General features: G+C 45.6%; 1 protein-coding gene and 1 pseudogene across 2 annotated transcripts in view; one reads left to right on the top strand and one right to left on the bottom strand.

The window, feature by feature from the left end:
• The window catches only part of pomt2 (protein-O-mannosyltransferase 2), a 266,777-nt gene extending 251,516 nt beyond the window's left edge, over window positions 1–15,261 (bottom strand). For both annotated transcript variants that reach the window (XM_068038417.1, XM_068038418.1), the window contains exon 1: window positions 15,042–15,261. In XM_068038417.1, the coding sequence (XP_067894518.1) occupies window positions 15,042–15,244 (203 nt within the window). In that variant the 5' untranslated portion in view covers window positions 15,245–15,261. The remainder of the gene's footprint in view (window positions 1–15,041) is intronic.
• On the top strand, window positions 7,111–8,551 carry LOC137373530 (glutathione hydrolase 5 proenzyme-like; annotated as a pseudogene).
• Window positions 15,262–15,712: the final 451 nt, after the last annotated feature.

Genomic DNA, 15,712 nt, shown 5'->3' with positions numbered 1-15,712 from the left:
TCCAACTTTGCTGACGATACAAAGATAGGTGGGAATGCAAGCTGTGAGGAAGACACAAAGAGGCGACAAAAAGATACATTAAAATAAAAGCAAAATACTGCGGATGCTGGAAATCTGAAACAAAAACAAGAAATGCTGGATTCACTCAGCAGGTCTGGCAGCATCTGTGGAAAGAGAAGTAGAGTTAACGTTTCGGGTCAGTGACCCTTCTTCGGAACTGACAAATATTAGAAAAGTCACAGATTATAAACAAGTGAGGTGGGGGTTGGGCAAGAGATAACAAAGGAGAAGGTGCAGATTGGACCAGGCCACATAGCTGACCAAAAGGTCACGGAGCAAAGGCAAACAATATGTTAATGGTGTGTTGAAAGACAAAGCATTAGTACAGATTAGGTGTGAATATACTGAATATAGAACATCAGCAAGTGCAAACCTGAAGAAAAACAACCTGAAAAAAACAGTGGGTAAGCAAACTGAACAGACTAAGATGAAATGAAATAAATGCAAAAAATGTAAAAAGGAATGCAAAAAAAAGGAAGAAAAAATAACTAAAAATGACTAAAAATGAAAGTAAAGTGGGGGGCTGTCATGCTCTGAAATTATTGAACTCAATGTTCAGTCCTGCAGGCTGTAGTGTGCCTAATCGGTAGATGAGATGCTGTTCCTCGAGCTTGCGTTGATGTTCACTGGAACACTGCAGCAATCCCAGGACAGAGATGTGAGCATGAGAGCAGGGGGGAGTGTTGAAATGGCAAGCAACCGGAAGCTCAGGGTCCTGCTTGCGGACTGAGCGGAGATGTTCCGCAAAGCGGTCACCCAGTCTGCGCTTGGTCTCCCCAATGTAGAGGAGACCACACTGTGAGCAGCGAATACAGTATACTACATTGAAAGAAGTACAAGTAAATCGCTGCTTCACCTGGGTCCCAGGGCACCTTCCCTTGCAATCGCAGGAGGTGTAATACCTGCCCATTTACCTCCTCTCTCCTCACTATCCCAGGCCCCAAACACTCCTTTCAGGTGAAGCAGCGATTTACTTGTACTTCTTTCAATGTAGTATACTGTATTCGCTGCTCACAGTGTGGTCTCCTCTACATTGGGGAGACCAAGCGCAGACTGGGTGACCGCTTTGCGGAACATCTCCGCTCAGTCCGCAAGCAGGACCCTGAGCTTCCGGTTGCTTGCCATTTCAACACTCCCCCCTGCTCTCATGCTCACATCTCTGTCCTGGGATTGCTGCAGTGTTCCAGTGAACATCAACGCAAGCTCGAGGAACAGCATCTCATCTACCGATTAGGCACACTACAGCCTGCAGGACTGAACATTGAGTTCAATAATTTCAGAGCATGACAGCCCCCCACTTTACTTTCATTTTTAGTCATTTTTAGTTATTTTTTCTTCCTTTTTTTTGCATTCCTTTTTACATTTTTTGCATTTATTTCATTTCATCTTAGTCTGTTCAGTTTGCTTACCCACTGTTTTTTTCAGGTTGTTTTTCTTCAGGTTTGCACTTGCTGATGTTCTATATTCAGTATATTCACACCTAATCTGTACTAATGCTTTGTCTTTCAAAACACCATTAACATATTGTTTGCCTTTGCTCCGTGACCTTTTGGTCAGCTATGTGGCCTGGTCCAATCTGCACCTTCTCCTTTGTTATCTCTTGCCCAACCCCCACCTCACTTGTTTATAATCTGTGACTTTTCTAATATTTGTCAGTTCCGAAGAAGGGTCACTGACCCGAAACGTTAACTCTACTTCTCTTTCCACAGATGCTGCCAGACCTGCTGAGTGAATCCAGCATTTCTTGTTTTTGTTTCAGATTTCCAGCATCCGCAGTATTTTGCTTTTATTTTAGTGTTTAATTCACTGCCACTTCTCTTCCAGGAATGCCTACCTTGAAGAAGTTCTGCTCTTCTCTCCGACGGGATTTTCGCTTGTCTCTTTTACCTTGTTCACCTTCATTGCTTTCTATTTCCCTCCTGGTGTTTGATAAGGTATCTACCAAAAGGTTTGCACTTGCTGATGTTCAATATTCAGTATATTCACACCTAATCTGTACTAATGCTTTGTCTTTCAACACACCATTAACATATTGTTTGCCTTTGCTCCGTGACCTTTTGGTCAGCTATGTGGCCTGGTCCAATCTGCACCTTCTCCTTTGTTATCTCTTGCCCAACCCCCACCTCACTTGTTTATAATCTGTGACTTTTCTAATATTTGTCAGTTCCGAAGAAGGGTCACTGACCCGAAACGTTAACTCTACTTCTCTTTCCACAGATGCTGCCAGACCTGCTGAGTGAATCCAGCATTTCTTGTTTTTGTGACAAAAAGATACAGACAGGTTCGATGAGTGGGCAACAAGGTGACAGATTGAATATAATATGGAGAAGTGTGAGGTAATTCACTTTTGTAGTAAGAATAGAAAAGCAAAATTTTTTTTAAAGTCGTGAAACTTGTAAATGTTAATATTCAGAGGGACTTGGAAGTACTCATACAAAGTACACAGAAAGTTAGCATGCAGGTACAGAGAGCAATTAGGAAGGAAAATGGCATGCTGGCTTTTATTGCCAGGGGTAGGAGTACAAGACTAAGGAAGCCTTGTTGTAAATGTATAGGGCTTTGGTGAGACCACACCTGGAGTACAGTGTGCAATTTTAGTCTCTATATTTAAGAAAGAATATACTTGCATTGGAGGTGGTACAGTGAAGGTTCACTATAGTGGTTCCTGGGATTACAGGCTGACTAAATTGGGCCCATACTCTCTGGACACGATGGGCCGAAGGGCCTGTTTCTGTGCTGTATGACTTTATGACTCTATCCCACTGGCCTTTCCAGGCCCGATTCATCTTCTTGTAACAGAACTGCACCAACCCCCAGGTCACTAGCATCAATTGCTACCTTGAAGGGCTTAGTGAAATTTGGTGTAGGCAACACTGGTTCACTAGTCAAAATTGCTTTCAGCCTCTCAAAAGATGTTTGGCACTCCCCTGGCCACACTTAGATTTTTTTTTACAGAAAAAAGTCAGTGGACACTAACATTTGGTAGAAGCCAATCATCCCCAATAACCTCATGATTTCTCGCTTAGTCTTAGGGGTAGGGAACTCCATCAATACTTGTACTTTCGCTGTTCTTGGCAACACTTGTCCTTGCCCGACCACATGCCTGAGGTAGGTCACACTCACTTTCGCAAATTCACTTTTGGCATGGTTTATTACTAAATCAGCCAATTGAAATTTTCTAAACACAGCTTCTAGTATTTCAAGTGCACCTTCCAAGTGTCACTGTCTAGCAGCACATCATCAAGGTAAACTACACAGTTAGGTTGCTGGGGCATTTTTTTTTTAGCCCGAATGGCATCATTCGACATTGGAAAAGACCGTCTTTAGCTCGGGGTGTTAAAGGAACTTGCCAGTATCCCTTTAACAAATCTATTTTTGTAAGAAACATGGCACTGCCCACTGTGTCAATACAGTCTTCCAAGGGCAGTATTGGGTAGGAGTCTGCCTTTCTAACTTACATTAACATGGATGCATCCCCTGTCTAAAAATTGGCACCTGATAGATTACATCTTGGTGCGCCAGTGTGACCTAAAAGGACGTCCTGCATACTAGAGTCATGCCCAGTGCTGACTGTCATACAGACCACCAGCTCGTTTGTTCAAAGCTGAACTTCCACTTCAAACCTAAGCCCAAGAATAGGCCTGGCGACAACCCATCAAAGAAATTTCGAGTCAGCAACCTGCAAACCTCATTTGCAGAGATGGATATCAAGCAGTCTTACAGACTAGACTGGAACATCCTGATCTCACTGCTGATTCCACTCCAGAAGAACTTTGGGAGCAGGTCAAAGCTGCAGTGCAGGATACTTCAAACGAGGTCATCGGACCCAGCACCAAGAGGAGGAGGGACTGGTTTGATGCAATGACATACAAAGTTTCTAATATTTGCTTCCTCTTTACTTCGAGTTTAATCCCTCCTGAGCTGTGTAACTGGGTTGCAGAAAATGTGTTGATAACCACGACTCTTAGTCTGATAGGACCCGTTACAGTTGCTCCGGTGTCAAGTTTAAAATTAGTGATATGTCCATGGACATATATATGCACTGAGTGTTGCTGGAGGGCACAGAATGTGAAGAGGGGAGTTTGGTAATTGAGTGGATTTTAAAGGTTAATCTCTCTGAAGTCTAGTTTTTGTTCTGTTTACATTTAGCAATTAATTTAAATTACTGTTCACGTTAATAGGAAAGTTAGATTTCTTAGAGTTTTAAACAGGGATATACTAGCTCTGAGAGCAGCTGTAGCTAGTTAATTAGGTAGCTAGCTTAAACTGGTTTCTGAGCTCTAGCAGAGCCAACGTAGCATTGGGACTAGTTCTGGGGTAGGTGGGACCTGTACAAGTTGGACGGGCTACACCTTAACAGGACGGAACTAATATTCTCGAAGCAAGATTTGCTAGTGCTGTTGGGAAGGGTTTAAACTAGCTTGTCGGAGGGATGGGAACCCGAGGCGTAGCTCAAATTGGAAGGAAGGAAAGCTGCTAACAGGAGGTAAAAAAGTAGCAAGCGACATTAGAAGGCAGGCAAAACAAAGGCAAGCATCAACGAGGTTTAGAATGCAGAATAATGTCAAGATGACAAGGTTAAGGGCACTCTACCAGAATGCACACAGCATTCGCAACAAAGTAGATGATTTAAAGGCCAAACGGAGGTAAATGGGATGATCTAATTGCCATTATGGAAATGTTGCTACAGGGTGACCAAGGCTGGGAACTGAATATTCAAGGATATTCAACATTGAGGAAGGACAGGCAAAAAATGAAAAGGAGGTGGTGCTGCGCTAAGGGATGGGATCAATACATTAGTAAGGGAGGATCTCAGATCGGAACAACAAAATGTGGAATCTGTTTGGGTGAAGCTAAGAAACAGCAAGGGCAGCAAACATTGGTACGAGTTGTTTATAGGCCACCAAACAGTAATGGTAGTCTGGGGCATGGTATTCATCAGGAGATTAGAGAAGCATGTAGCATGGGTAATACAGTAATTATGGGTGAGTTAAATCTGCATATAGACTGTGTAAACCTAATGAGCACAAATGCTGTGGAGGATGGGTTTCTGGAGTGTGTTACGGATGGCTTCCTCGGGCAGTATGTTGAGGAACTGACTAGAGAACAGGCTATTTTAGATCTAGTGTTATGTAATGAGAATAGGCTAATTAATAACAGTGTTGCAAAGAACTTTTACGGATGAGTGATCACAGTATGATAGAATTTTACATGATGTTTGAAAGCGAGGTAGTTCAATCTGAAGTCAGGGTGTTAAATTTGAACAAAGGAAATTATGAAGGTATGAGGGGCAAATTGACAAGGGGATTGGGAAGATACTGAGGGATAGGATCTATTCCCATTTGGAAGAAAATGGGCTTATCAGTGATAGGCAACATGGTTTTATGCAGGGAAGGTCATGTCTTACCAACTTAATAGAATTCTTTGAGGAAGTGACAAAGTTGATTGATGAGGGAAGGGCTGTCGATGTCATATACATGGACTTCAGTAAGGCGTTTGATAAGGTTCCCCATGGTAGGCTGATGGAGAAAGTGAAGTCGCATGGGATCCAGGGTGTACTAGCTAGATGGATAAAGAACTGGCTGGGCAACAGGAGACAGAGAGTAGCAGTGGAAGGGAGTTTCTCAAAATGGAGACGTGTGACCAGTGGTGTTCCACAGGGATCCGTGCTGGGACCACTGTTGTTTGTGATATACATAAATGATTTGGAGGAAAGTATAGGTGGTCTGATTAGCAAGTTTGCAGACGACACTAAGATTGGTGGAGTAGCAGATAGTGAAGGGGACTGTCAGAGAATACAGCAGAATATAGATAGATTGGAGAGTTGGGCAGAGAAATAGCAGATGGAGTTCAATCAGGGCAAATGCGAGGTGATGCATTTTGGAAGATCCAATTCAAGAGTGAACTATACAGTAAATGGAAAAGTCCTGGGGAAAATTGATGTCCAGAGAGATTTGGGTGTTCAGGTCCATTGTTCCCTGAAGGTGGCAATGCAGGTCAATCGAGTGGTCAAGAAGGCATACGGCATGCTTTCCTTCATCGGACGGGGTATTGAGTACAAGAGTTGGCAGTTCATGTTACAGTTGTATAGGACTTTGGGTCGGCCACATTTGGAATACTGCGTGCAGTTCTGGTCGCCACATTACCAAAAGGATGTAGATGCTTTGGAGAGGGTGCAGAGGAGGTTCACCAGGATGTTGCCTGGTATGGCGGGCGCTAGCTATGAAGAGAGGTTGAGTAGATTAGGATTATTTTCATTAGAAAGACGGAGGTTGAGGGGGGACCTGATTGAGGTGTACAAAATCATGAGAGGTATAGACAGGGTGGATAGCAAGAAGCTTTTTCCCCCAGAGTGGGGGATTCAAATACTAGGGGTCACGAGTTCAAAGTGAGAGGGGAAAAGTTTAGGGGGGATATGCGTGGAAATTTCTTTACACAGAGGGTGGTGGGTGCCTGGAACGCGTTGCCAGCAGAGGTGGTCGATGCGAACACGATAGCGTCTTTCAAGATGTATCTGGACAGATACATGAATGGGCAGGAAGCAAAGAGATACAGACCCTTAGAAAATAGGCGACATGTTTAGATAGAGGATCTGGATCGGCGCAGGCTTGGAGGGCCGAAGGGCCTGTTCCTGTGCTGTAATTTTCTTTGTTCTTAATACTTCAAAGGTATGATAGTACATAGGCAATGGATAGTCTTTAAAGAAATATTATATAGTTTACAGCAACTATACATTCCTTCAAGGCACAAAAAGCCCAAAAGTAAAGGTAGTCAAGTAATGGAAGTTAAGTATTATATAAGATTAAAAGTTAAAGGCCTATAAAGTTGTCAAAAATAGTAAACCTGAGGACTGGGAGGATTTTAAAATATAGCAAAGAAGGACCAAAAAACTGAGAGAAGGGAGAATAGAATATGAAAGTAAACTAGCAAAAAGCATAAAAACGGACTGTAAAAGCTTCTATAGATACGTAAAAAGGAAATGTTTGGCCAAGACAAATGTGGGTCCATTACAGACAGAGTCAGGAGAATTTGTAATGGGGAAATAGAGAAATGGCAGAGAAGCTAAATGATTACTTTGTGTCTGTCTTCACTGAGGAAGCTTCAGTGATGGAGCCCCTGAATATTTCACTGGGTGACTACGTGATGTACTCTCCACCCCAGCCCACATGGGGAGCCATTTTCAGCCTCATCCTCAACGCAGCCTCACAGCTCCAGCGACCCGGGTTCAATTCTGGGTACTGCCTGTGCGGAGTTTGCAAGCTCTCCCTGTGTCTGTGTGGGTTTTCGCTGGGTGCTCCGGTTTCCCCTCTCAGCCAAAGACTTGCAGGTTGATAGGTAAACTGGCCATTATAAATTGCCCCTCATATAGGTAGGTGGTAGGGGAATATAGGGAAGGTGGGGATGTGGTAGGAATATGGGATTAGTGTAGGATTAGTATAAATGGGTGGTTGATGGTCGGCACAGACTCGGTGGGCCGAAGGGCCTGTTTCAGTGCTGTATCTCTAAATAAATAAAATAAATACTGAAAGGCTTTAACTTTACTCTGAAGTCCATGGAGAAATGTCAAAGAGCCCAGACATACCATCGTATCATCGAGGCCTTTAAGTTTGCAAACAGACAGCTGAGTAGAATGACAGATCCTAAAGTTCATTCAAAAGTTATGTCTGAGCTGCTCTCTGATCAGTTTGCTGAATTCATACGAAAGCAAATTGACGACCAAGTCCATCCACCACATTACTACAACACTGTGCTCCAGGAAATCGAGAAGTATGGCACTAGTCACGTCTCAGTGATGGACAGAGATGGCAATGCAGTTTCTGTCACCAGCTCCATCAATCACATATTTGGTTCCATGATCATCTCTCCGAGGACAGGAATCATCTTGAATAATCAGCTACAAGACTTCTGCCAATCAGTTGGTGCATGTCCAGATATCAAAGCAGGACAGCAGCCACCTTCCTATATGTCTCCATCCATATTAATATCACAGGACGAAAAATCTATAATGCTGATGGGAGGTGCTGGAGGGAAGATGATTATCAGTGCCACTGCACAGATCATCATGAACAAGTTATGGTTTGGACTTCAGCATGAAAGATGCGATTGAGAAGGGAAGGGTTCACATAACTTCATCGAATTATGTGCAGTTTGAAAAAGAATTTGATGAGGCTGTTAAGAAGACATTGCAGCAGAAAGGCCATAATACCACTGACCCCAGTCCGCTGCCATCTGTTGTTCAAGGAATATTTAAAGATCATGACTGCATTAAAGCAGTGTCAGACTCCAGGAAAAATGGAAAATCTGCTGGCTACTGGTACTTTAATCTAGAGGTCACATCAGTTACAGCAGACGACTTGTATTAAGTTTTGCAGCATTCAGCAGAGATGCAACAGCTGAGCCCACTTGCCTTCCTATCCTACCAGAAAGCATGGGGAAGGCTAGACTGTATCTTCCAGTTGGTCAGTAAAGCAAAATCTCGACTCACTCAAAAACATGCTACAATGACTGTTCAACAGCCAGACTAAAACTGGCTAATGAGGGCTGAGCATTTTACACAATGACTTCGCTTTAATGTAGTGCATATTAATGAGTTACAAGAAATCTCCCAGAATTAGAGATCCAAAGGACTAGGGAGAATGAGGAATTGAAGGAAATTTGTATTATAAGCAAGTTGTACTGGATAAATTAATGGGACTGAAGGTTTATAAGTCCCCACGACCTGATATTCTACATCCCAGAATGTTCAAATAGGTAGCTATGGAGATAGTGGATGCATTGGTGATCATCTTCCAAAATTCTATAGATTCTGGAACTGTTCCTGCAGATGGGAAAATAGCAAATGTTACCCCACTATTTAAGGGAGGGAAAGAGGAAACAGGGAACTACAGGGAACTATTAGCCTTACATCAGTAGTAGGGAAAATGTTAGAATCTATTCTAAAGGATGTGATAAATTGACACTTGGAAAATAATGATCTGATTGGGCAGAGTCAACATGGATTATTAATGGGAAATCATGTTTGACGATCCTGTTGGGAGTTTTTTTGAGGATGTTACAAACAGAACTGATAAAGGGGAGCTGAACATATAATACTTGGATTTGCAGAAGGCTTTTGATAAAGTCCCCCACAGGAGGTTGGTTAGCAACATTAAAGCACATGGAATAAGAGATAATATACTGGCATGGATTAAGGATTGGTTAACAGGTAGAAAACAGAGAGTAGGAATAAAAGAGTCATTCATTGGCAGGCTGTGACTAATGGGGTACCGCAAGGATCAGTACTTGGGCCCCAGCTGTTCACAATATATATTAATGATTTGGATGTGGGGACCAAATGTAATATTCCAAGTTCGCAGATGACACAAAACTAGGTGGGAATGTGTGTTGTGAGGAAGATGCAAAGTGGCTTCAAGGGGATTTGGACAGACTTAGTGAGTGGGCAGGAATGTGGCAGAGGGAATATAATGTGGAAAAATGTGAGGTTATCCATTTTGGTAGGAGGAATAGATGTGCAGAGTATTTCTTAAATGGTAAGAGATAAGAAAGTGTAGATGTACAAAGGGACCTGGTCCTCGTCAATAAATCACTGAAAGCTAACATGCAGGTGCAGCAAGCAATTAAGAAGGCTATTGGTACGTTAGCCTTTATCACAAGAGGATTTGAGTAAAGTAGTGAAGTCTTGTTTCAATTGTATAGAACGTTGGTTAGACTACACCTGGAGTACTGTGTGCAGTTTTGGTCCCCTCACTTTAGGAAGGATATTATTGCCAGAGAGGAAGTGCATCCAAGGTTTACCAGACTTGTTCCCCAGATTGGGGAAACTGGGCCTGTATTCTCTTGAGTTTCGAAGAATGAGAGGTGATCTCCTTGAAACCTACAAAATACTTAAAAGGGATAGACAGGGTAGATGCAGGTAAGTTGTTTCCTCTGGTTGGAGAGTCTAGAACCAGGGGCACAATTTCAAAATAAGGGGGAAGCCACTTAGGACAGAAATAATGAGAAATTTCTTTATTCAGAGGGTTGTGAATCTTCGGAATTCTCTACCCCGGAGGGCTGTGAAAGCTCAGTCATTGAGTATGTTTACAAAGAACAAAGAACAGTACAGCACAGGAACAGGCCATTCGGCCCTCCAAGCCTGCGCCGATCTTGATGCCTGCCTAAACGAACACCTTCTGCACTTCCGGGGACCGTTTCCCTCTATTCCCATCCTATTCATGTATTTGTCAAGATGCCTCTTAAACGTCGCTATCGTACCTGCTTCCACCACCTCCCCTGGCAGCAAGTTCCAGGCACTCATCACCCTCTGTGTAAAGAACTTGCCTCGCACATCCCCTCTAAACTTTACCCCTCGCACCTTAAACCTATGTCCCCTAGTAACTGACTCTTCCACCCTGGGAAAAAGCTTCTGACTATCCCCATGCCGCTCTTAACTCTGTAAACCACTATCATGTCGCCCCTCCACCTCCGTCGTTCCAGTGAAAACAATCCGAGTTTATCCAAACTCTCATGATAGCTAATGCCCTCCAGACCAGGCAACATCCTGGTAAACCTCCTCTGTACCCTCTCCAAAGCCTCCACGTCCTTCAGGTAGTGTGGCGACCAGAATTGCACGCAATATTCTAAGTGTGGCCTAACTAAGGTTCTGTACAGCTGCAACAGGACTTGCCAATTTTTATACTCTATGCCCCGACCGATGAAGGCAAGCATGCCGTATGCCTTCTTGACTACCTTATCCACCTGCGTTGCCACTTTCAGTGACCTGTGGACCTGTACGCCCAGATCTCTCTGCCTGTCAATGCTCCTAAGGGTTCTGCCATTTACTGTATACTTCCCACCTGCATTAGACCTTCCAAAATGTAGAGATTGACAGATTTCTAAATACCAATGGCATTGTGTAACTTATTAAGGACTTTAGATTATAGTGGGTACAACAAGGCGTAGCATAATTAAGGGAGTAACTAATTAACCTAAGGGTAAGTCATGACAGGAGAGCTCAGCCCCGTGATATGCTCCTCCTGCGCTATGTCCAGTGTCCCTGACAACCATGTGTGCAGGAAGTGTATCTATCTGCAGCTACTGGCTACCCACATTACGGAGCTGGAGCCGCGGGTGGATTCACTGTGGAGCATCTGCGATGCTCAGAACATCGTGGATAGCACGTTTAGCGAGGTGGTCACATTGCAGGTAATGGCTGCACAGGCAGCAAAGGGATGGGTGACCACCAGGCGGGGTAGTAGGCGCAGGCAAGTAGTGCAGGAGTCCCCAGTGGCCATCCCCCTCTCAAACAGATATACCGCTTTGGATATTGTTTGCGGGGGTGGGGGGGGATGGCCTCTCAGGGGAAAGCAGCAACTGCCAAGTTCGTGGCACCACGGAGGGCTCTGCTGCACAGCAGGGGAGGAAAAGGAGTGGAAGAGCTATCGTGATAGGAGATTCTATCGTAAGGGCTGCAGATAGGAGTTTCTGTGGCCGCAAATGAGACTCCAGGATGGTATGTTGCCTCCTGGTACTAGGGTCAAGAATGTCACGGAGCGGCTACAGGACATTCTGAAAGGGGAGGGGGTGCAGCCAGAGGTTGTGATACACATTGGTACCAACGACATAGGTAGAAAGAGGGATGAGGTCCAGCAACAATAATTTAGGGAGCTAGGTAGCAGATTAAAAAGCAGGACCTCAAAGGTTGTAATCTCTGGATTACTCCCTGTGCCACGTGGTAGCGAGTATAGGAATAGGATCATAGAGCAGATGAATGCGTGGCTGAGGAGATGGTGCAGGAGGGAGGGCTTTACGTTGCTGGATCACTGGGTCTGTTTCTGGCAAAGGTGGGACCTGTACAAGTTGGACGGGTTGCACCTGCACCTGAACTGGACCGGGACCAAGATCCTTGCTGGGAGGTTTGCTAGTGCTGTTTGGGTGGGGGGGGGATTTAAACTAATTTGTGGCAGGGGGATGGGATACAGAGTGGAAGTACAGCAGGGGGTGAGGCACAGTCAAATATAGAAGAGAATCTGAGTCAGTCTGGAAGGCAGAGCAAATAAAGACCTGTTAAGGGACAAGTGAAAAATGCAAGGCTGGATTGCATTTACTTTAATGCAAGGAGTCTTACTAATCTCTTTGGCCTCCTTATCTCGAGAGACAATGGATAAGCGCCTGGAGGTGGTCAGTGGTTTGTGAAGCAGCGCCTGGAGTGGCTATAAAGGCCAATTCTACAGTGACAGGCTCTTCCACAGGTGCTGCAGAGAAATTTGTTTGTCGGGGCTGTTGTCGGAACAAAAGGGGGGGGGGCAATCACTTGGCTGGGCGTGTACTACAGGCCTCCAAACCGTCAGGGAGAGATAGAGGAACAGATATGTATGCAAATCTCAGAGGTGTAAAAATAATAGGGGATTTCAACTTACCTAATAGAAACGGGGATAGTCTTAGTGAAAAAGGCTTAAAGGGGGAGGAATTCTTAAAATGCATACAGGAAAGCTTTTTGAGCCAGTACGTAGAAAGTCCCACAAGAGAAGGGGCAGTACTGGACCCAATCCTAGGGACTGAAGCCGGACAAGTGGTAGAAGTATCAGTGGGGGAGCATTTCGGGGATAGAACAAAGAACAGTACAGCACAGGAACAGGCCATTCATCCCTCCAAGCATGCGCCGATCTTGATGCCTGCCTAAACTAAAACCTTCTACACTTCCGGGGACCGTATCCCTCTATTCCCATCCTATTCATGTATTTGTCAAGATGCCTCTTAAACGTTTCTACGGTACCTGCTTCCACCACCTCCCCCGGTAACAAGTTCCAGGCACTCACCACCCTCTGTGTAAAGAACTTGCTTCGCACATCCCCTCTAAACTTTGCCCCTCTCACCTTAAACCTATGTCCCCTAGTAACTTACTCTTCCATCCTGGGAAAAAGCTTCTGCCTATCCACTCTGTCCATGCCGCTTATAACTTTGTAAACCTCTATCATGTCGCCCCTCCACCTCCGTCGTTCCAGTGAAAACAATCCGAGTTTATCCAACTTCTCCTCATAGCTAATGCCCTCCAGACCAGGCAACATCCTGGTAAACCTCTTCTGTACCCTCTCCAAAGCCTCCACGTCCTTCTGGTAGTGTGGCAACCAGAATTGCATGCAATATTCTAAGTGTGGCCTAACTAAAGTTCTGTACAGCTGCAGCATGACTTGCCTATTTTTATACTCTATGCCCCGACCGATGAAGGCAAGCATGCCGTATGCCTTCTTGACTACCTTATCCACCTGCGTTGCCACTTTCAGTGACCTGTGGACCTGTACGCCCAGATCTCTCTGCCTGTCAATACTCCTAAGGGTTCTGCCATTTACTGTATACTTCCCACCTGCATTATACCTTCCAACATGCATTACCACACATTTGTCCGAATTAAACTCCATCTGCCATTTCTCCGCCCAAGTCTCCAACCGATCTATATCCTGCTGTATCCTCTGACAATCCTCATCACTGTCCGCAACTCCACCAACCTTTGTGTCGTCCGCAAACCTAATCAGACCAGCTACATTTTCCTCCAAATCATTTATATATACACTACAAAGAGCAAAGGTCCGAGCACTAATCCCTGCGTAACACCACAAGTCACATCCCTCCATTTAGAAAAGCACCCTTCCACTGCTACCCTCTGTCTTCTATGACTGAGCCAGTTCTGTATCCATTTTGCCAGCTCCCCTCTGATCACATGTGACTTCACCTTTTGTATCAGTGTTCTCATACAGAATCAAGTATTTGCAGCCTGGTTGCCTGCTTTTTTACCCTTTGGATATCACGTGTAATGGCGCTGACCTCAGACTACAGCCTTTCCCAGTGCTGCCTGCCTAATAGTGTTATGGATGGATTTTTTTACCCTCTTTCAGGGTTGCTCGCCAGATCCTCAAACTTTGCTTGGTTCACCAACTCAAGTCTGTGCTCGCTGCACCAGATTTCTACTGCCAATTCCCTGACTCATTTTGTCTGGAACTTTTCTACCACCTCCTCTTGAGTCCTGCAATTTATTGCTCTTCTTCAGGTGAGCTTCTTTAACTTTTATATTCTTGTTCTGGGTGTAGCCTAGGAAGAGCCCTTGTTGGTCTCGATCCCACCGATCGCATACTGTATGTTTGTTTGGTATGCTGCCACCTTACTTGGTCTAGCTGATTGAGATCCTTCAGTCTGGGTTAGTTAGAACACTGATATTTATTACAATTGTATAAATCTTCACACTAGCCTGTGTCTCCACCAAAAGCCACACTGCGTCCAGCCTCGAATCTCTCTCACATCATCATGTTAAGAGGTATTCTTCACATACTTAAGAATAACCCTTTCAGACCCTTATACCAAAGTAATGACCTGGCACTCTCTTCCCACGTTGGTGATGGAAGCATCGATAATGACTTCAAGAGGAAGTTGGATGGCCATGAGAGAGAAGTAGGCTTGCATGGCTAGATGGATCAAGCAGGGGAGTGTGGCTCACTATAGCTTCATGGAGAACTGACATGGATTCAATGAGCCAAGTGGCCTCCTTCTATAATTTCACTTGATCCCCCGCATACCCTCACTTTTTTTTTATTCATTCATGTGATGTGGGCGTCGCTGACCAGGCCAGCATTTATTGCCCATCCCTAATTGCCCTTGAGAAGGTGGTGGTGAGCTGCCTTCTTGAACCACTGCAGTCCATGTGGGGTAGGTACACCCACAGTGCTGTTAGGAAGGGAGTTCCAGGATTTTGATCCAGCGACAGTGAAGGAACGGTGATATAGTTCCAGGTCAGGATGGTGTGTGACTTGGAGGGGAACTTGCAGGTGGTGATGTTCCCATGCATCTGCTGCCCTTGTCCTTCTAGTTGGTAGAGGTCGCGGGTTTGCAAGGTGCTGTCTACACTTCCCTCTACTCCAGCACCTCACCCAATTCCCTCAAACTACACTGCACTCCCCTCGATCTCACTCAATCTCTCCCCCCGCCTCCTCCTCGCTCAGCCCCGCACTCACCATACATGGCCGGGCTCCGCCAGCCGGTAGAAGCGGCTGAAGAAGGACAGCGCCGTTACCAGTAGGAGACCGCGCTCCATAACCCACAGCGACCACTTGGCCTCATTACTCGGCTCGAGTTTACAACCCGGGGCCTCGGATTCAGACCGTGGAAGTCTCCTCAGCCCCGAGCAGCAGCTCCGCTCAACCGCTCTCACAGACATCGCGAACCGCCACAGGCCCCGTCTCCAAGGGTAATCGCACCAGCACAACCAATCAGTACCAGGCAGCGCCAGGTCTAACCAATCTGCAGCGTGCAGGCTGCCGTCCGACCAATCAGTACCAGGCAGCGCCAGGTCTAACCAATCCGCAGCGTGCAGGCCGCCGTCCGACCAATCAGCAACAGGCAGCGCCAGGTCTAACCAATCTGCAGCGTGCAGGCTGCCGTCCGACCAATCAATACCAGGCAGCGCCAGATCTAACCAATCCGCAGCGTGCAGGCCGCCGTCCGACCAATCAGCAACAGGCAGCGCCAGGTCTAACCAATCTGCAGCGTGCAGGCTGCCGTCCGACCAATCAATACCAGGCAGCGCCAGGTCTAACCAATCCGCAGCGTGCAGGCCGCCGTCCGACCAATCAGTACCAGGCAGCGCCAGGTCTAACCAATCCGCAGCGTGCAGGCCGCCGTCCGA

The sequence above is a fragment of the Heterodontus francisci genome, chromosome 9 (genome assembly GCF_036365525.1).
Source record: "Heterodontus francisci isolate sHetFra1 chromosome 9, sHetFra1.hap1, whole genome shotgun sequence".
Classification (NCBI taxonomy): Eukaryota; Metazoa; Chordata; class Chondrichthyes; order Heterodontiformes; family Heterodontidae; genus Heterodontus; species Heterodontus francisci.
This window is presented reverse-complemented; position numbering and strand designations above follow the sequence as displayed.